This window comes from Calliphora vicina, chromosome 1, assembly GCF_958450345.1.
Source record: "Calliphora vicina chromosome 1, idCalVici1.1, whole genome shotgun sequence".
Classification (NCBI taxonomy): Eukaryota; Metazoa; Arthropoda; class Insecta; order Diptera; family Calliphoridae; genus Calliphora; species Calliphora vicina.
The window spans coordinates 560,797-583,889 of record NC_088780.1 but is presented as its reverse complement, the minus strand read 5'-3'; the positions used below and the strand labels follow the sequence as shown (position 1 = coordinate 583,889).

General features: G+C 30.9%; 1 protein-coding gene across 1 annotated transcript in view; it reads right to left on the bottom strand.

The window, feature by feature from the left end:
- The window catches only part of Fur1 (Furin 1), a 156,612-nt gene that overhangs the window by 43,116 nt on the left and 90,403 nt on the right, over positions 1-23,093 (bottom strand). The window contains exons 3-10 of the mRNA XM_065498593.1: positions 12,045-12,293; positions 11,856-11,984; positions 10,918-11,792; positions 10,671-10,844; positions 10,232-10,350; positions 5,907-7,055; positions 5,596-5,759; positions 3,921-3,999 (exon numbers count right to left, since the gene is read on the bottom strand). Of these exons, the coding sequence (XP_065354665.1) occupies positions 3,921-3,999; positions 5,596-5,759; positions 5,907-7,055; positions 10,232-10,350; positions 10,671-10,844; positions 10,918-11,792; positions 11,856-11,984; positions 12,045-12,293 (2,938 nt within the window). The remainder of the gene's footprint in view (positions 1-3,920; positions 4,000-5,595; positions 5,760-5,906; positions 7,056-10,231; positions 10,351-10,670; positions 10,845-10,917; positions 11,793-11,855; positions 11,985-12,044; positions 12,294-23,093) is intronic.

The following is a 23,093-nucleotide window of genomic DNA, read 5'->3' as shown; positions in this document are numbered from 1 at the left end:
ACATTTTACCATCAAAAAGTAATTTTCGTGAATATCAAATTTTATTATTACTAGGATCGCCTAGTGGTCGACGCTCGACAACTTCTAAAACGCTTTTTACCACTTTTATTGAAAAATTTTTTAACGAATTTTTTAAATTGTGCTTATCTAGAGTAAATAACCTTTAAAACCATGTATGTTTCATCAATATTGGTGGACAATAACATACTCAAAAGTGTACCACAAAAAAACGTGTGGCCTATTTATATATAAGATTTTAATGAGAAATATGTATATCATATGTAGACACATTATGGAAATATAACTTTTGGGATATAATTCTTAAAAATTTAAATGTAGAAATTACCAGCCTACCGTACGGAGGACTTAATTACCGTACAATACGGTAATTACCGTACGGTTAACATCACTGATTTTCTACATCATCACTGAGAATGAAAACACAAACGGCCACATTCAGCATTACATGTGGCCATCGAAGTGATATATTTTAGAAGATTTTATTTTTCTTGAAATTATTTTCAAAAACTTAAGACAAATATCTGACTATTGTTTATTACTGAATATGCTGGTGAAATGTAGTGCAAATGATAACCATTTAACTACCACTTTACCAGCCACAGCGAACTAGTGTGTTGTACAAGTAGTAATATAGCTAGTGAAAGGTTTCCAATTGGCACTTTTCAAACTGCTGGGTATATAATGAATTTTCAATATTGAAAATCATTCTACATTGTAGAATGTTGTTGTTGGGTAGAATCTACAATGTGGAATGAAATGAGAATTACAAATCAAACACACGCGTGCATAATTTGTATGTATTTGAGTGCGTTTGGTTTATTTTTATTTTTGTTGTTATTTTTTTTCAACATACAATTAAGGTATACTTTGGTGAAGGAAATGTTGTATATTTTTGGGCCGATTTTGATGAAATTTAACAAATCGGTTGGGGTTAAGAATTAAGAATAATCTGGAATATAGGAATATATATTCTGAATATATTTTACTTAAAATTCATAACAGTAAGGAAATTGGGCTCATTCGCCAAAATATGGACAAAAAATTAGTTTTTCTCGAAAATTTCAAAATTTAAATCACAGGTACGGAAAAACTATAAGAGATATTTTTATAATTTTTGCAAATTTTTATTCCCTATTATATTCTTAATAAATCCCAATGAGATGATCAAAATATTCTGAACTTTGTTTAACAAAACTTTTAAAAAATTGAAAATGGAGTTTTGAAACTGCCGTTAATTGTTATTTTTTTGGTCATACCTGCGAATAGGTTAACGGTATGCTACGAAGACAAAAACTCATATACAAGTAAATATTGACATATTTTAAGTAAAAATTAGCTTTTATTTTAATATTTATCAAAATATGTTAATTTTGTTCCTACATTTCTTGTTCTAGTTGCCTGAGACACGTTAATGGCATGCCTAATTTTTAATAACTTTAACATTTTTCGACCAATTTCTGTTTTTTATGTCTTATTAGGACGATAATTGCGTACACATTCTTTTAAATTAAATTGCAAAAGTAATTTTTTAATGGCAAAATTTTTACAAAAACTGAAAAAATGCATTTTTTCCCCTTTTAAATGTATCTCAAAACTTCAGAGGGCTTGCGGCACGTTTTAACCCCAACCGATTTACCTAATATTTTTCAGGATGATTTTTTTACTAATGTTCACCAAACTGGGGGGGGTGAGAATGGCCAAAATCCAACTTTCGTTTATTAAGGGCCACCCTAGTATACATACATAATGTACAAATGTACACACAATTGTCGGGGTAATCTATATACATAGATATGTATATAAACATGAATGGATGTCCGTTTATTTGTTTGTTTGCCTGTTACTTATAGGAGCCTAAACCACTGGACCGATCCTCTTGAAATTTGTACTGTATGTTTCTCTATATCTGAAAGGATTGCGATTCAGGAATTCTACGTTCGCGAAAAATATATATATCGTAATTTTAAATAATTGTCTATTTCCTAGAAGATATTGTTTTTGAAAAATTGGCAATAATAATTTTGGCTCAAATGTTTAGGTTAAAATAGACCTAAACCGAATACTGTCATTTGTGCGGCGTTGTTAGGAATAAATAACTTTGGTATCAACTTACTAATTTTGGCTGTTTATATAAAAACTAAAAGCAACATCATATCATGGTGACTTATAAAACTTTGGATTCTAAAAATCAGACATTTTGTAAATAGATATTAAATGCAATTTCCGTTGATTTTAAATATCTTAGGCAAGAGTGATTGCAATTTATTTGAAATCGATTGTGTTCAACTGAAAACTAAATTATGTACACATTGTTGTAGAACCTTTATTATTGAATCTAATTAACAGATTGAATAAACAATCCCCCTGTTCTGTAAATCGAATCCGAGTAACGATTTAACTGATTTACTCGTTTTACTTTCGAGTAAGCCAACCAGTCTCAGTGTACATAATCGTGCGATTTTCAGAACATAAATTTGTCGATTATTCGATTTTGAAAATCGCTTGTTTTTGAAATCACTCGATTTACGGAACAGGGGATTGCTTCCAATACTCAATTTAAATGCACTAACGGAATGTAAAAAAAGTTATAAACTTTAATATATCGCACACCCAGTTCAAAAGTGACACAATTCAAAATTTTAATTTTTCAGAAATCAAAAATAAATAATACCAATTCAAACATAATGAAAGACATGTGTTTTTTTAGCCACAGTTAACAACAACAGAATACACTGGTATCTTTTGTATAGATAAACAAGTGTATTGTACATAGTTTTAGCTTAAAATCCATTTTTCGGGTTTATATAACCTGACAAATTAATTTTGAGTTGTGTCACTTTTGAACTGGGTGTGCGATATGTACATAGTATAAGTATTATCTAACACAAAATATTGCAGATTAGGAAGAACCGAAACGGTTTCATGCTCCGTTTCGTTTACGCAATATTAACTTTACATAAACGTCGTTAAGAAGGATGCTTTGGGGCTAATGAAGCGTATTGCGATATGTAGCTCTTTTTCCAGCCTTCCAACATTTATGAAGCTCTAATATACATATATATATTGATATCTGACATTTAAATCATATTAAATGTACATAGCATTCACATTTTATTTAGGTATAAGAATTTAAATTTTGAATTTATGGAGAACAAAGAGGCGTTTTTGGTTTAATGCTGTTCTTCAAAATATTTTGGGTCTAGTGTTAGACGTTCGTAAGTTGTACTGTTAATTAAAATCCTTATCCCAGCAATATGGCATAAGGATTTTCAAGCCAATAAGATTGCGGTTATACGATTTCTCATGTATTTTTATGAGAGTGTTTATTCATTTGAAAGTGCATACAAATATTTAAAAATTTTCTTGATTTCAGAAATGGTCTTAAATCGTGGGTATCAGACAGTCAATATGGTAAACATCATTGCAGACGAACGGTTTAGCTAGTACCAAATTAATTTGCAGAACAGAATTATCTTTTTTATAGTAGGCCGTTTTAATGTTACGTTTTAATTTAAACCACATTTAGAAGAACATTATTGATTGAATAGAAAAAATATTGTATTTAAAAATATGTATGTATAATAAATTTTTTTTTATATATCGTTAAGTACATATACGGAAATTTCATTACGTATTTTCCGTCTCAATTGCTTTTTTCCTAAACATCGTTTTTATGTAGTCATATTAGGTTCCCTTAATAAGTATATATGTATGTATGTATATACACATTTATGTATTGTATATTAATTATAAATAATATACAGTCTATATTATATTTAAAAACTTTCGACTTGTTAAAAAAATTGCGCTTTTTATGTAATGTAATAGAACTTAGCTTGTATAGTTAAAATGACTAATAAGTAGGAAACGTAAACATAAAATTATAAACAAAGACAAACCTAAGCAATGTTGATTAATTGTGGTTTTGACACAGCTTGTATTTGTACGGTCGTGAGTCATCATACTTGGTTTACCCATCTGTAAATTAAAAAAAGAGCTATTATTATTTGTCTATCAACATAAAATTTAAATAATTTATAAGCCAACGATTTTGATCAAACAACTACAATAACAATAACTATAATAGAAATAAGCTCGAACTAATCACTAGAATCTCATGACAATTGGGCCTACGTTCAGGAATGAACCCTCGACAACAGTAGAATTGTTATAACAACAACATAGTAAGTATTTCATTAAAAATATTAGTTATTACGGATCGGATTCATGGCATTTGGAAACTATATTTTGGACAGTTTTGTGTTCACGGAGAAAAAATTCTCTCAAAAATTATAATTTATATGAATGTTCGCATTCGCAAATGAAAATAATTCGCTTCTTGCTACCCATTCGCATTCATTATTATACTTACTTGCTAAGTACAGTGCCGGACTTAAATATTCACACAGCATACAGATTTATCTTTAATCTTCCATATTTTTTAAATGAAGGACACAACTTTCGTACGGGTTTCAAAAAAATATTTATTTACGTATAACTTATTGAAATATATGGAAAAATTAAACATAAGTTGGCACATTTCAGAAAAAAAACTTAACTAATGTTTCGAAGTTCGATTTTAAGGGGACAAAAATATTCACACAGTTTCTATTTTCAACAGTACAATGACCCCAAACTCACAGCCCATGACGTCCGAATATGAATAGTGCATCATGTTCCCCACATTCTCCCGACTCCTCCGCAATCACCTGACATGAATCCCATAGAACATCTGTGGGATAAATTTGCCGAACGTGTAGGAAAGCGCCATATTATTAGTAAGACTCAACTTAAAGAAGTCCTGTTACAAGAATGGCAAAATATTGGAGCTGACGTCACCAAAAATTAGTCGATTCAATGCCAAGACGATTAAAAGAAGTCATTAAAAAGATAGGCTACTCCACAAAATATTAAACTATTAAAAAAAACTATTTTCCTATTAAAAATTAGAAACTGTGTGAATATTTTTGTCCCCTTAAAATCGAACTTCGAAACATTAGTTTAATTTTTTTTCTGAAATTTGCCAACTTATGTTTAGTTTTTCCATATATTTCATTAAGTTATACGTAAATAAATATTTTTTGAAATCCGTACGAATGTTGTGGCCTTCGTTTAAAAAATATGGAAGATTAAAGATAAATCTGTATGCTGTGTGAATATTTAAGTCCGCCACTGTATATGTTATTACATATTTTTAAAAGTGTAAATAATGTCAACTAAAAAAAATTCAGTTCATTTGCTGCAACGACGCATTTTTATTTTTTAAACCGTTATATTTACATATTTTAAATTTTTTAAGGAAAATAACAAACACAACGAAATATGTACATATGTCACTTTTCTAGATAAATTAACGATGTTGAACACACAAACAGCAACGCACAATAAAATTAATACGTTATTGAAATTAATAGACAATAGGTAATGAAATTATGACAAAATGCTTCTATGGCGATCCTGCGTGTAATTTTAGAAGCTAGTTCACAAGACTTTGTCAGTTATTAAAACTATTAACTCGAAATTTGGGTTTTTGAATTATGACGTTGTTGCAGCAAATGAGTGATATGTAATTACCTGTTGCATATTATTCCATTGATCGTTGGGTTCATAGTCAATATCATTATGCACCATGTCATTCCTAAATGGACTAAATTGTTTAGAATTTGTAGGTGTTGGGTCATCTGGTTGAGCAGGGGTCTCCGTTCCATAAAATATTAAATCCCATTGCGTGATTTGCGCTATGAAATTGGTAAAATTATATCAATTAAATAAGAATAGAAGATATTAAAAAAGGCAATTGTAAATACATATACATAAACTAATACTTTTATAAATAATAAAATAAAAAACGAATTAAACTTTTAACAATTGCTATTTTCCTATACCATTGGAGTTTATTTTATTTGATGTAGCTATGGCCGCACTGGTTCCCTGAGTTCCGACAACACCGGCAGCAGCCAAAAGCAATTGTTGTTTCTTCAAAATTTTTTTATCAGGCACAAAACTTGGAGAAGATTTTTTTGAATTTTCGCGTAAAGGTTTTGTAAGTGTTGTACCACTACTACCACTTATGTTTGACTGCAAATTGACTTCCAAATGACCATGTTTTGGAGTATTTTTGAAAACAACAGCATTGTCATTTTTATCTTTCAAAATAGGTTGGTATGGCTGAAATTCTGGAAATATGGATTGAATTTTTTCATATCGCTCGAATAGTTTCGTTATACGCTGATTAGGCTGCATAGAAATAGATCCACCACGAATTGGAATTAAAATATCGGTCGACAACGAAGGTTGCTTTGTAGCGGATGATTCTTTTACTTGTTTAGTGGCCTTCGCAGCCAACTTTGAATTTAATTTTCCGTTATTGACACTTGTGGATGTAGTTGAGTGTAAATCTCCTATTACTTTATGGCCCAATTTATCATCAGGCGATTGGAATCTTTCACTAGATTGCTGTAGTTTATTAACTTTTTGTTTAAGATTAACATCAAGCGGGTTTTGAGGCTTTGAACTTGCTGTTTTGCTCTGCTGAGAAATGCGATAAAATTTATTTTTTTGTGAACCGGGTGTTACCTGCGTTGAAGATTCTTTTTGTTTCAAAGGTCTTCCACCATTATTTGAATTTTTACTCGATTTATTGCTTTCTATAGATTTTCCTTTACCATTCTTATTAAGTTTTGTATTTTTTGAAGCCTGTTGTTGTTTTTTACTGACTGATCCTTGATTTATTGCTTTAAATAGTGCATCATTTCTTATATCGCTGTTGGCCGCTACAAAAACTGATTTATTCAGGGGTAATTTTGACGAAGAAAGTTTTCCGGTCAATCCCAATTTTGAGAAATTAAAGTTGTTGTTTGACATACGGGGATATTGCGCGGAGTAAATCTGGTGCAAATTAGTACTTGCGGAACTAGAATTTGGCGTTGTAATATCAACAAGTGCAGTACGAGCTGTTGATATAGGATCATTTGGATAAATCGGCTGTGTTGTACCATAAAATATAAGTGACCACTCCCTCAATAAGGCATGACCTTTTTATATATATAAGTATTTTTTATATTTTAATTGCAGTTATATTTTTAAAAGTTTCCATAGCCGCAGTATTTTAAAAATAAATGAAAAACATTATTTATAATAACAGTTTAAGCACAAAAAACTAGCTACCATACGCTTTTATACATACATTTTTATATCTTAAAAATATAATTTCATACATAAACACTACAATAAATTGCATAACTTACAGCTTATGGCGTTTCGCCGAAAACAAAAAAAATGTTGAGCACGCGCATTAATTTCAATACAAGAATAAAAAGCCAACATATCAATTACTCATGAAAGCAATTTTCGTTTCAAACAAATTGTAAAATGTACAACAAATCAGTTTTATCATACCTTCAATAGTTTCTGAAAAAAGACACTGGTCCACATTAGACGCATAGTCCACAATACCTGAAGTTACTCTAATACATATTTTTTTAATCTAAAGCCATGGTAGGCGTCAGTGATGGGATTTGAACATTTATATTTAGTGCCACATTGATGTATAAATTGTGCCAAAATGGGTCCAATAGTGTCCAAACTACTTTTCACAAAATAAACCGAATTTTTATACAATTTGTTAAAAAGTAATGGTAATTCAATCGAAACATACTACGTCATTTGCTATTAGGCAAGATGTTTTGGGTTGTCGATTATTTTATTAAGGAATTCCTCAAGATAAAAATTATAATTTTGATCAAAATGTATCTGGTCGGATTGATAAATTTTCCGAACCTTTCATTCAATTAGTTTAAGTTAACTTTAGCAAATTTTACTATGAATAAATTACGAAACGTGTGGTGTGTATGTACCACCACAGACATCGTCTTCGGACAATGAAAGAGATTGGCCCATAATCATAGGCAAAAATTAAGTATATGTTAAGAGAATTAAACTCGACTTTACTTAAGAGTGGACTTTAGGTCTATCATAGACAAGTTAAAGTATACTTCTGACATTGAAGTCGACTCTAAATATAAAACTAGCTGAAGTTGTTTTTAACTCGTTTAACAAGAGCATCAGTTGTTCTTCGCCAAGTAAAAAAGTTCGGCAAAAAGAAAAAGTTTTTTCTTCAGATTCCGGTTACTTCTATTGTTTACATTTTTTAGTGTTTGACAATGATTATGAGCCAATAGCTATACGAAATAAAATTTGAAATATTCTTAATCATTTCTACATTATTTTGTTTATTTATAAAAATTTTCCATTTTAAATAAATTTCACTCAAACCGTCTTAAAAATAATTAGTAAATAACAACAAACTTTAACAAAAATATGTACAACCTCTTTGTATATTTTGTGACAATCATAAATTTTTACTGAAAATATAACATGTCTAACTAAATCTGATACATTTTAGTTTTTCAGGCAATTATTTAATAATAATCGAACTTTAGTACAGATGTTTAATTTAATGGCTCGATTTGAAGAAGAATAATTTTTTTCAATAATTTTAGAACCACAGTTCTTTTTAAATTCTATTTTGTATTGCAAAAAGTGCTGGTATCTGTCAAAGCTTCGTTATTTTTCAAATAAGAAAATAAAAGTTGAAAATGTTTAATAGCTATTTCCGAAATTAATTCAAAAAAACTATTTTTATTTTGATTTATTTTGAAAAGTATAGAAAGTGCCAAAATAGTAGCGAGTGTGCCACTCAAAACGTAATAGTGCCAAAAATGGCACAATTGTGCCACAAATCCCATCACTATTAGGCGTTCATATTGTTGAGGTTACGATGATTTTCGTCAAACAACCCGAATGTGAATAAAAGAGCGTAATAGAGCGTAAAAATACACACAATTCATTCAGTTTCTTGATGTTGTTCAAGGCGAATCTATAGAAGGTGACGACAGAAGAACAGCTGATTATTTTTTTTATTCAGTTGTTTAGACAAGTGAACTGTCAATTCACTTGTGTTTGTTGTGGCGAAAAATACAACAAACCCAAAAGCAAAAACAACCACAGGCAACTTTGACAGTTCACTTATCTTTTTACAAAAACAAAGTACCTGTTGTTTTTGTATATGTTGTATTTGTTGTAGTTCTGTCGTCACCTTCTATAAATTCGCCTTGATGTTGTTGTGGATATTTTATTTTTTACCCAAAAGAGCACACAAATTAAATGCCTATTCAAGGCGTTAAATACGCCTTGGCGAATTGAAATAAATACAGGCGAATTCACTTATTTTTTATATATAGAGTTTGACATACGGGCGTACGGGCGAATATTTTTTATATATGTAGTTTGACATTTGTGCGTCCTATTTCTATAATCAGCTGTGCCGATGGCACCTTATTAAATGCACCTTGTGCCTCTTTTTGCGTACCACTGATCTAAAGTGATAATTTCATTTTGTTTTTATTCAATTTATTAATTAAAAATAGTTATAAGAATACGGCCCTATGCTCCTTATAGGAACAACAGGAATTAATATATATATATATAAGAATCTCAGATATTATTTACTTGTAATATTGTTATTTTTGCCTATAAGGCTTGATATTACATAAATGAATAAATAAATAAAAAAATTTCAATTGTCACATCATTGCTTTTGCGCAATTCTAAAACTATATAGCTTTTTTTGCTTCTTGTATTGTGTTTGCATCACTGATACTCGAACAGCTGACATTTGTAAAAAATAATTTAAAATCGGCAAACAAACAAGACGACCACACTAAATAAAAAAGAGAAAAACCCAACATAAAGTGGACGCCAGATGAAATAAAAATTCTTATGGATTATTTCGTGGCATTTTAAAACAATTTCACAAAATAATCAAACCAATGCGAATTTATACAAGGTGGAGTCAGTCAAACAGCTGATAACTTTTTTTTCGCTTTTTGGTTCTAACAATTGTCAAAGCTTGTTTTTATATTTAAATATCTACATATTCTAAGCTAATTAACAAAATATTTATTGTTTACATAAATAAGTAAAGCCCATTATTCAATTATCTACAATATATTAAGTTTAAAATACCGCTTATTGTCAATGGCAAAATTATTGCAATAACAAACAGTTGCAAACTAAAACGGTGTAAGAGTTACAAAAATCTAAAATGAAAAAGGTTTTTGGTGAAACGTTCTATCACTTATGTATGTATGTTTGTAGTATATAGATATGTATGTTAGGTTACTGTTGAGCAAATTTAATTAAAGCATACCCATATATCGTCCTTCGTTATGTATCTCAAGCTGCCAATTTCCATGAGGCGATTCTCCCCAAGTGTGGACGGACATAAAGGGCCATTGGTTAAAGCCAGAGTGTGATGTGTCGTGAACTCTGAAAATTAAGATTGCACCAATTTAAATTGATCAATAGTATTAATAATCTTTTATTGGAAAACTAAAAATTAAACATTTGAATTATCTATTTTTAATTATACATCGTTTGCCAAACGTTGGATGTATTTATGTACATGAAATCATTTGCATTGCAAGAACAAAATATAATTTTAGACCATGAAGTTGTATAAAGTCAACTGGTATGTATGTTTCGTCGTCCATTACACAGAATTCACAATTTTCATACTCTCCAAATTATATATTGATCGGTCCATATAAATGGCCTAGTTTTTATAATCATTATTATGATCAATTTACCTAGGGGTTAATAAAGTAACTTTAGTGCCTGCTGGTGATATAAGGTTTAGTTGAATGTCTCCCCTTCGTTGTGACGTTAACGTAATTTTAGCTTGAACATGCTCCAAAAAGTTAATATTCAAACAATTTTTTACTGACAATTGTAAGGTTATATGTCCTTTGGGCGGAATTACTCTGTTAAAAATGTAAAGAAATATGTAAATATCTATTGGTTTTAGTTTTACTGCAGGTATCAAATAAAATTTACTTATCAACATGCGGAGCATTTATTTCACAACGTTGTTGTTCAGGCACAGTTTTCCAATTCCGTGCCAATCTTACCATCGCTGAAGCATCCATTAAACCGTATCCAAATGAATGGCTCACTCTACGCCCCACTCCATTTTTGGACCAGTTAGGATCAATAAGATTGGCTGGTTTTGCGGTTCTGACAACAATATGTTGTAAATCCCGCCACGTTAAGTTAGTATTTGACTCTAGCACTAACGCAGCAATGCCCGCTGCTAATGGCGCCGAAGCCGAAGTGCCAGTGTGAGAGACAGTGCAAGAGTGATGTAAATCCGTTGTAACAACTTGTTTTTCCGTTTGACTACCACTGCTGTATGTTGTTGCTAACGTGGAACTACATTTTTCCGAATACCAGGGTACATGACCCTCTTCGGTGGCACTAGATATTGACAGTGTCCAAATAGAGTTTGTATAACCATCACAGTTGCAATTGTCAAGTTCTCGGCCTCCGTTTCCTGAAGCCCATATAAATATGCTTCCCTTTCCGCTTCGTCCCTTGGTAACTCCCTCAATAAAAGCCCGAGACGCTAACTCCCCGGGACCATCAACCGTTTTCCCATCATCGTCTGGACCCCAAGAAGCACTGTATATATCGATATGTTGTGGATTTAGTGATAGTGATCGTGCTTCTACCGCATCTGTGACATCACCATCCAGCATTCGGACACCGCCAACACTGGCACCATAAGCAATACCTACAGCACATATTGAATTGTTGGCAGTTGCTGCAACTTCTCCAGCACATCTTGTGCCGTGGCGGTTTGAGTCGGTTAAATCATAGTGAGGCATTGGATCCGGGTCATGACTATTCACATCATAAGACGCTTTGGGATCCTGAAATATATTTTTTAATAACTTGTTTATGTATTTTTTTTATTTTATAACATAAAAACTTACATAATTACTAATAATATCTGGATGATCAGATTCGAGACCATCATCCAAAATTGTCACTACAATACCCTTGCCAGTTATGCCATCTTTCCAGGCAGGTATTACATTCATATCCAAGTCACCACCGCGGTTCTAAAATACATTAATATTTCAATAAACAATAAATAAGACATGCATATTAACCAAACTTACCAAATACCACATTTGTGGCCACTTAGGATCGTTAAAAGCAACTGCATCTACCATAGAATAGGCAGACATAGAAGAAGTACGTGAAGGTCTCATGTGTATAAAATCACGCTTTCTACGAGACTTTGCGATTTGTTGCTGAGCCCAGCTAACTCGGTCATCTTCATCTAGTCGATTTTGGTGAGTCAAAGCAGCTGTTAAAGATCGCTTAGAAACTTTATGGTGAGCAAAGTGATAATGATCGTCAAAAATCTGAAAATATAAAAAACATTGTATTTTATCATGGCAGAACAAGCAAGGTACAATTATTAAAAAGTACGTTCTCAATTATACATTCCCTATAACGTCAAACAAAAGAAAATTAAAAAAATTAGAAAAAAAAACAAAACGAAATGTCTAAGACAAAAATAAATAAATTAAACAAATTTTTGTGTATTTACTTTTTTTTGTGAAATATTCAATTCAAATTAAATTTTTTCCAAATAAATATGTGTTAGTTTTAATATAACGTGCAAAACAATGGGAAAACAAAATAAAAAGTGATGAGAGTAAATGTGTTATTTGACGTTGTAGGGGTAAATATTGAAAACTCTCCCTAATAATTGCACCTGGTTGGTTCTACCATGGTATTTTATAACCACATGATTGCTTTTGTGTATTCTATAAGGATTTGTAAAAATCCATTTCGAATATGTTTTTGTTATGAAAATAATACAACACATGATTTTGGGACTCAAATCAGAACATTGCACGTGAAAGTAGCCCTAAAAATAAGAACTTCTGCATAATTAGTTTTGTCAAGTTGGCTGCCCTAAAAATTTAATGGCCATATGAATTTTTTTTTTGTTCAAGGTGGATTTTTATCACTTTTTCTATATTTTAACACGGTTATATCTCGGTATACTGTACGGAATATCTGTTTTGTGTCTGAAGCAAAGTTGTAGATATTTGGAAAAAAAAGCTGATCATACCTACCCGTGCACCAGTGGCTTAAAAATCGCAAAAATGCCAATTTTTTAAAAAAATTTACCAATTTTTCATCACTGGATTACAAATCCGATTATAGACTGATCACCATGAAAATAGGTCGAGTGATTTGTATCTATATGAGAGTTTTTTCGGTTCATTATTTCACCTAGCCCCCATACAAATGTCCTCCCGAAATTGGACTTTATCGGTCATGTTTTGAGCAATAAAAATTTGTATGACCATTAAATTATTACGGCAGCCAACTTGACAAAACTAATGATGCAGAAGCTCTTATTTTTTTGGCTACTTTCACGTGCAATGGTCAGATTTGAGTCCCAAAGCAATGAACTGAAAAATGTTCTACTGTGTAATATGAACGTTTAAACAAATAATTGTAGTATTATTTATTAGTAGGTAGTAGGGTATTAAATTAATCGGTTTTCTGGTTTAATCGGCTAATCGAGCAAATAATTAATCGAGGTTTAGATTTATTCGGTTAATAATCGGTTAATTTAAAATTATTCCATTAACCGAATAATTTCTATTTTAAATTGAACATACAACAACGAATTCTGTATACAAAAACAGCAAATAAGGAATTTAGATAATTTTTGTAAACATATCGCCTATTTGCTGCAACAACGTCATAACTCAAAATCCATGTTTTTTGAACTGAGTAATACAAAATATGCGCCGTTCTATAATCTTTCATATAGTTTTATCAGTTTTCAAAAAAGTCAATTATTTTTTGTGTGAGAGTGTGTGTTTTTTTTTTGTTGTAAACTTCAAATTTAATATTCATGTTTTCTCGTATATTTGATAAATAAAAATTTGGGTTAAATACAGATTAGAAAGATATTAACATCTACTATTTATATTTCTGAAATCGCATGATTTGTTAAAAAATTATTTAAGAAATAGTAAAATGTCATAAAACATTCAAAGTCATTTTTCTCGAAACGACTTATTTTTGAATTATGACGTTGTTGCAGCAAATGAGCGATGTGTGAGTTTTTTATGGTTTTAGTGAGATCATCTGAAATAATCGTTTATATAAAGAATATAATTTAAACGATTTTTATACCCTTCACCTTCGTGAGAAGGGTATATATATGTCTGTCTGTCTGTCTGTCTGTCTGTCTGTCTGTCTGTCTGTCTGTCTGTCTGTCTGTCTGTCTGTCTGTCTGTCTGTCTGTCTGTCTGTCTGTCTGTCTGTCTGTCTGTCTGTCTGTCCGTCTGTCTGTCTGTCTGTCTGTCCGTCTGTCTGTTGAAATCAATTTTCTGAAGGCCCCAGATATCTCCGGGATCCAAATCTTCAACAATTCTGTCAGACATACTTTCGAGAATTTTGCTATTTAAAATCAGCAAAATCCGTCCATAAATAACGGAGATATGAGCAAAAATCCGAGGCAACCTCTGAAAATTTCATCAAAAAACACAATGTATTGCATGCTTTGACAAAAAAGCAACAAAACGTATGTTTTTGGATGTGCATGCTTTGCGTATTTTGTTTTTTTTTTGTTTTGTTTCTTTTGGCGTTGTTGTTGTTTTTATACAACTAAACGTTTGCTTGGTTGTGTGTTGGTTTTTTTGACAAAAACGCAACAAATCGTATGTTTGGATGTGCATGCTTTGCGTATTTTGTTTTTCTTTTGTGTTTTGTTTCTTTTGGCGTTGTTGTTTTTTATACAATTAAACGTATGTTTGGATGTGTGTTGGTTTCATTGGCTTGCGTATTTTGTTTTTGTTTTTTCTTTTGGTGTTTTGTTTCGTTTGGCGTTGTTGTTGTTTTTTGTGTTCTTGATAAATTTAGGATGCTGTACGCTGAAAGTGGGCAATGTACATACAGTCAGCGTCTAAAGAAAGTGTACAACTTGTTTTTACATTTAAAACATTTTATTTACATAGGTATTAAAAAACAAGTAAGAAAGTATGGTCGGTCAAGCCCGACCATATAATACCCTACACCAAGTCAATGAGTAAAAATATTTTTCTTTTAAAATATCAATAATTTATATTTTTGAGTGATTTTCGGAAGTGGGCCTTATATGGGAGCTATGACCAATTATGGACCGATCACCATAAAATTAGGTCGTGTGATTTATGTCTATGTTAAAGTTAACTATGTTGAATTTTGTGTGTATACCAACATTTTTAAGCGATTTATGCACGTTAAAGTGATTTTCGGAAGCGGGTCTATATGGGAGCTATGATTAATTATGGACCGATCGTAACAAAATTTGGTGACATGAATTTTGTATATATAAAACTTATTTGGAGTGAAATTTGTGTAGATACATAGATAAATTAAACATTTATGACCGATAAAGTACAATTTCGAGGGGACATTTGTATGGGGGCTAGGTGAAATAATGGACCGATTTCAGCCAGTTTCAATAGGCTTGGTCCTTGGGCCGAAAAAGTAATATGTACCAAATTTGATCGAAATATCTTCAAAATTACGACCTGTACTCTGCGCACAAGGTTTACATGGACAGCCAGCCAGCCAGCCAGCCAGCCAGCCAGCCAGCCAACCAGACGGACGGACGGACGGACGGACATCGTTTAATCGACTCAGAAAGTGATTCTAAGCCGATCGGTATACTTTAAGGTGGGTGTTAGACTAATATTTTTGTGCGTTACAAACATCTGCACAAACGCATAATACCCTCCCCACTTTGGTGGTGTAGGGTATAAATATTTGTTCTCCAGTTCTAGTATATTTAACAAAACATTTAATTGTTCTCTTGCAATATATAAACAAAAAACTAAACTAGTTCAACTGCAACAAAAACAGTAACAACAAAACCAAAAATACTCCATTTTTAACGCGTCAAAAGAAAGTGTACAGTTTAGGGAAATTAGAAGAAAAAACGTGTTTAGTATTTTATTTGACATCTTTTGGGTTTTAAAACAGTTTCAAGCCTCCTTGGCATTGTTTCTACCAATTTTGATGTCACCGATGTTGGGATGTTGAACCACTCTTCTTGCAGGATTTCGTGTAGAGAGTCATTGCTGGTAATATTTAATTTTCTGATCTGTCTGTCCAAATGCTACCACAGATGTTCAATGGCATTAATGTTCGGTGACTGTGGGGGTTGTTCCAGTTGTTTCGGTGTATGATACAACAACCATTCTTTAACAAGTTAAGAAGTATGCTTCGGATAGTTGTCCTGTTGGAAGATCCAGGTTCGGTCTAGATTTAATTTTCTAATGATGGGTTCCATATTTTCTATAAGAATGTTTAGGTAATCGGTTTTGCTCATCAAACTATCAATAAATATGAGTTTTCCCATGCCACTTGCCGCCATACACCCCCACACCATCACCTAACCACCACCATGCTTTACGGTGGATAGTACATTTTTTGGTCGAACTCTTGATTTTTGCTTCTCCAAATTTTACTCCTTTTTTTACTTCCGAAAATCTCAAACTTGCTTTCGTCCGTAAACAGCGCATTATTCCAAAACAATTTTCTTGGTTTTTATACCTGTTTGCGAATTCTCGAAGTCGCTCTTTATTTCGTTTGGAAATGTGGGGTGTAGCGCTCGGCGAACCGTACTGTTACTAACTCTCACTCCAGACGAATCTGTTAATTCTTCGCATAATTTTACTGCACTTACTGTGAATACTTTCTTCACTGCGCTCACAATCGATCGTATTTCAAGGTTGTTAAGGCATTTTGGTGTTCTAAATTTGTTTGTTTGTCTATAATTTTTTTTACAGTATTATGGCTTCTTCCTATTATAGAGGAGATTTCACGTGACGATTTGCCTTCATTTTTAAATTTTATGACTTACTTTCTTGTTTCAATTGCAGTTTGTTTTCCCATTTTGGTTTTAAAGTTCTCGCGATCAAACAAGAAAAGCTACTATCTTAAAATCTCATGAGACTAGCAGCAACATCCACAAAAAAATATAATCTAGGCAAAAATAAAGAATAACAATATATTTTTTATGTAGCTAGAAAAATCTTATTGCAATTCTAAATGTGTACACTTTTTTCTGACGCGTTAAAAATGGAGTATTTTTGGTTTTGTTGTTACTGTTTTTGTTGCAGTAGAAATAGTTTAGTTTTTTGTTTATATATTGCAAGAGAACAATTAAGTGTTTTGTTAAATATACTAGAACTGGAGAAAAAATTGTTTTTTAATATGTAAATAAAACGTTTTAAATGTAAAAACAAGTTGTACACTTTCTTTTGACGCTGACTATACATATATACTAATTATAAAAAATAATAATGCATCCACAACAAAGGTTAAGGGTATATAAGATTCGGCATAGCCGAATATAGCACTCTTACTTGTTTTCTTTAGATTTAATAAAACTTTTTTTGGAAAAAGAACTCTCTCGCTGATTGTATATGTTGGAGAAATCCAAAGCATGATAAAGAATATTCCTTTTTGGATTGTTTTAGATTTTGATTAATTTAATAGTTTAGTTTAGTTATGATAAAAGTATCTTTTGAAAAAAGTTTCGTCTATACCAGGATGCACTAAGTAAGGTGAAATCAATAGGTGAAAGTGATTGAGCTTTGTCAAACTGAATTTATTTAGAAAAATTAATAAATTTTATTTTCAAAGAAAAAATTTTTAAATCAAAAAACGAATGAAAATGTGAATAAAAAGATTTCATATAATGAAATTTGGATAAAGCACTATTAAACCGTTGTTCTTTTTCAAATATAATTTAAATTTAACGGCCGTTTTTTAGTTAATATGCAACAATAACAAAAGCTTTGTTTTTACATTGGTAACGGTTTTGTCAAAGATTACACAGTACAACATTTTTCAGTCCATTGCTTTGGGACTCAATTCTGACAATTGCACGTGAAAGTAGCCCCAAAAATAAGAACTTCTGTATCATTAGTTTTGTCAAGTTGGCTGCCATAATAATTTAATGGCCATACGAATTTTTTTCCTCAAAATGGATTTTTATCACTTTTTCTATATTTTAGCACGGTTATATCTCGTATACCGTACGGAATATCTTTTTTGTGGCTGAAGAAAAGTTGTAGATATTGAATAGTAGAAGAAAAGTACGGAACATATCTACCCGAAAAAGTTGCATCCAGTGCCTTAAAAATCGCAAAAATGCAAATTTTTTCAAATTTTTACAAATTTTTCACCTTTTTTGCTCAATAACTGGATTACAAATCCAATTATGGACCGAACACCATGAAATTAGGTCGTGTGATTTGTGTTTATATGAAAGTTATTTATCATGAATTTTGCTTGTATACCATCATTTTTAACAGATTTATTCACTTTAAAGTGATTTTCGGAAGCGGGTCTTATATGGGAGCTATGAATAATTATGGACCGATCATAAAAAAATTTGGTACATATAATTTGCTCGGCACAAGGACGAAGCCTGTTAAAATTGGCTGAAATCGGTTCATTATTTCACCTAGCCCCCATACAAATGTCCTCCCGAAATTGGACTTTATCGGTCATAAATGTTTAATTTATATATGTATCTACACAAATTTCGCTCCAAATAAGTTTTATGTATACAAAATTTATGTCACCAAATTTTATTATGATCGGTCCATAATTATTCATAGCTCCCATATAAGACCCGCATCCGAAAATCACTTTAAAGTAAATAAATCTGTTAAAATGATGGTATAGAAGCAAAATTCATGATAAATAACTTTCATATAAACACAAATCACACGACCTAATTTCATGGTGTTCGGTCCATAATTGGATTTGTAATCCAGTTATTGAGCAAAAAAGGTAAAAATTGGTAAAAAATTTGAAAAAATGGGCATTTTTGCGATTTTTAAGGCACTGGATGCACCTTTTTCGGGTAGGTATATTCCGTACTTTTCTTCTACTTTTCAATATATACAACTTTGCTTCAGGCACAAAAGAGATATTCCGTACGGTATATGAGATATAACCGTTCTAAAATATAGAAAAAGTGATAAAAATCCACCTTGAGGAAAAAAATTCGTATGGCCATTAAATTATTACGGCAGCCAAATTGACAAAACTAATGATGCATAAGTTCTTATTTTTGGGGCTACTTTCACGTGCAATTGTTAGAATTGAGTCCCAAAATCATGTGTTGTACTGTGTTATTTACATTGTGTGTTGACATAAAAAATAATAAATTTAAAAATTCTAACAAAAATTAAAATCTCTTTAATTCCGAAAAGCAAAATTTTGCTAAAATCAACGTTAATAAAAATAATAAATAAAAGATACAAAATAATCAGGAGTATCAATAAAATTAAACTTAAAAAATAAACATCCCATTAAAAAATGTAAAAGATGCCAAAATAAAATTTGCGATAAACTTTTTGAAGGATTAAACTCCATTGAACAAAAAAAATTATTCAATTTTCTAATTGGCCAACTTATTCCAAATTTATTAAATGGAAAAGAACTTGATAATGAAGTTCGAGAATTACGTAATATGAAATTCACCGAACTCCAAACATTGGAAACATATTTCTATTTTAAAGCGAGTCAATAATGCAAAGGCCTTCAGAAATGCTTTGGATTCTTCAACATTATAAGGAATATTGTTTTCAAAAGATTATCTTAAGTTAAATAATTCTCAGTGTTTGCAATTAAAAATGACTTATTAAAAAAATGTTACACAGAAATGTACCAGAGTAAAGTCACATAATACCAAAATTAATTAAACATTTTTTTTTTATTAAATAATAACTTTATTTACATGTAAATAAAATAAAAATATTTAAAAAGTTAATAAAAAAATGTTTTTGGTATTTTTAACGTATTTTTGTCTTGACGATATTTTTCTTTTTAATTGACGATTTTGACGATTTTTTTTTAAAAATTGACGATTTCTCCAAAAAAAAAGTTGGCAGCACTGCTTGTCAGCAAGAAATATTGTGTTTGTTGTCGAAACGCTCTCACCTTACTTATTACATTAGCGGTATTCACTAGCGGTATTCAGTGTTTGGTGCGTTTTAAGTTGCAACTGTTTGTTATTGCAAATATATTGTCATTGACAGTGAGCGGTATTTTAAGCAACTTTGCAATGCTAGATGCAAATTAGGTAACAGCTGATATACAGAATTATTGGTTGTGAAAATTTACAAAAAAAATTGTTGATTATTTTGTGATTTTATTTTAAAATGCCACGAAGCAGTGCAAAAGAAAATATTATCGAAGCATTAGTAGAAGAAGTTGCCCAGGAAATAGTTCTGAACGAAGGTATGTATATTCATAAATATCGAGTGATAATAATATACATATGTACCTATAACTATAGAATAATATATCCATAGAAGCGTTACTGAGAGGGAAAAAACCTAAGTCTGTTGTCAAAAACCTAAGTCGTGAGAATGTATTAGTACAAAGTTTTGAGATTGTGTTGGTGCCTTTTTTATTTTCACCAGACACACTGAGTTGTATAAAAATGTTTAAATTTTAATTTATGTAAATTTTCTTCTATTTTCAATACCAAAAATTGAAACTCTGTTCAATAAATTAAATTCCACCACAAATAAAATTAAGTGTCAAAAATTAATAATAAATATTTTTTTTCGTTTGAGCAAAATTAACGTGTTTCGGAAATAAAATGTGCTGTAAATTGTTAAAAAAAAATCATAAAATAGTGTATAGAAGTGTAATAAAGTGGTTCGGTCTGTATTTAGTCGGAAAATCAAAGGTAAAATTTCAAGTATTTTAATGTGTTAATTTCTCTCACAAGTATGTTGAATTCACATTAGTGATGTTCACGCCATACAACAATTGTTTGAAAAATTTACACACATTTGTTATGCTCTTTTAAAAACTTTTGTTCATTCATCGCTGAGAATGCGAAGAAACCACATGTGACGGACTATCGCAATTTTTTTCAGAAATTTATTAAGCATTGTTGTTGGTTGTTTTTGTTTGAAGCATAGCAAACACACGCGTTTCAATTACAATCAGTGATGTTATATACTTTTTTAAGAAGTCTTTACGTAGCCCGAAAAAAATCCCTATTTTTCCCTACGCGCTCAAAAGATTGTCTCTACAAAAATCCCTACAACTTTCAAATGATAATTCGTATATCAATGCAAATAATACCCTTTGTGTTTGATGTATTTTATATATATACACATCTGCTCAAAATAATAGATACACCTAATTGGAAAAAATTTAAATGGCGGTAACAATGAAAATTTCCTCGCAAGCGTTAAGAATACATCATATTATTAAAATTTCTATCTGGCAATGTCATGTCAGTCAAAAATCTGGCAACTATTTGCTTTCATGTTGATTTTTAAAAACGATTTTATTTGAATTACAAAAAATTATTTGCTCATAAAAATAGATACACATCAGTAATTTGTAATTTGTTTATATACAATTTTTTTTTTGTGCAATTTTTTGTTCCTATTTACGTGAAACAGTAAGTATAATTTAAATTTTAGCAACAATTTTATAAAAAAATAGGACTCTTTTGAAGAAAATGGGACGAAATCATCATTGTACCGAAGATGAGAAAAAAATTGTTCAAACGATGAGAAATCAAGGAAAATCATTACGGGAAATAGCAAAGAGCATAGGAAGATCTTTACATTTTGTCCAAAATGCTTTATCTAAAAAACAAAAAAGAGAAACTCGCGGTAGACCAAAGAAAACCAGTCCAGAAACAGATAGGCGGATCGTCCTTATGGTTAAAAAAGACCCTTTCATATCATCGAAAGCTATTTCTGCGGAGCTATGTAACGAAATCAGTCCACAAACAGTTCGTCGTCGTCTTTTACAAGCTAAATTGCCGGGAAGAATTGCCAGAAAAGTGCCACTAATGCGCCAAAAAAAATATCAAGATAAGATTAGAATTTGCTAAAGAGCACTTACAATGGTCCGGGTGTGAAGACGAAAAAAATGGAGAAATATTTTATGGAGCGACGAAACAAAAATAAATTTGTTTGGAAACGACTGCCAAAGAAATGTACGCCGACCAAAAGGAAAAGAATTCCACGTTAAATTTACAAAAAAGACGGTAAAACATGGCGGGGGAAACATAATGGTTTGGGGTTGCTTTTCATGGAATGGTGTTGGTCCGATATTCCGAATAGAAGATACCATGAATGCTAGTGGGTATAGAGACATATTGGAAAACGTAATGCTTCCATATGCATCGGAAAATATGCCATTAATATGGACATTCCAGCAGGACAACGACCAAAAACATAGTTCAAGATTAGTTAAAAACTGGTTCTTGGAGAATAACGTACCTGTTTTAAGCTGGCCCAGCCAATCCCCTGATTTAAACCCAATAGAAAACTTGTGGAGTGAATTAAAGATAAGGCTTTCGAAGGAAGTTTTCAAAAATAAAGACGATTTATGGGAGAAAACGCAAAAAATATGGTACGAGATTCCATTGGAGAAGTGTCAGAACTTGATATCCAGTATGCCCAGAAGAGTGGAGAAAGTTTTACAAAACAAAGGTGGATATACTGGATACTAGCTTTACTTTAATAATAAACTAATTTTTTTAAGATAAAATTTATTAGCTTTTGTTTAATAAGAATTTTTAAAAATGTATCTATTATTATGAGCACCAAATTTTTCGAAATTTAAGAAATTTAATTTACTTTATAATATTTATTATTAATTATGAAATATTTTGTTTTTGTTTTTTACTCTCCTATTAACTATAAATAAAAATCGACTGAATTTTTTTTATAATTTTACAATATACCATTATTTTTTTCGTTTTTAAAAAAAAAATTTTGGTGTATCTATTATTTTGAGCAGATGTGTATATGGGGGTATACCAACTTTTGAAACCAAGGTTAGTCCTATAGGATAGTAGTTTAGACACAATTTTTCAACAATATCGCTCAAGAACTCTCTGAAAATTTGACATTTTGACCATACAGGTGTTATTTCTCATCCCTGTAACTTATTACCTATTGTTCATAGCAAAATTTGTCCTAAATAATTTAGAACTATTTCTTCAATCTTTCGAAAAAAAATTAAAACAAAAAAATATTTTTGATTTTTCTTTTTGCAAAATCAAAAACTTTTTTGATTTTTTTTCTGAAAAGAAAGCCTTGGTATTTTCCTCGAATAGCTTTTTGGTCGTTTAGTGGGATGCG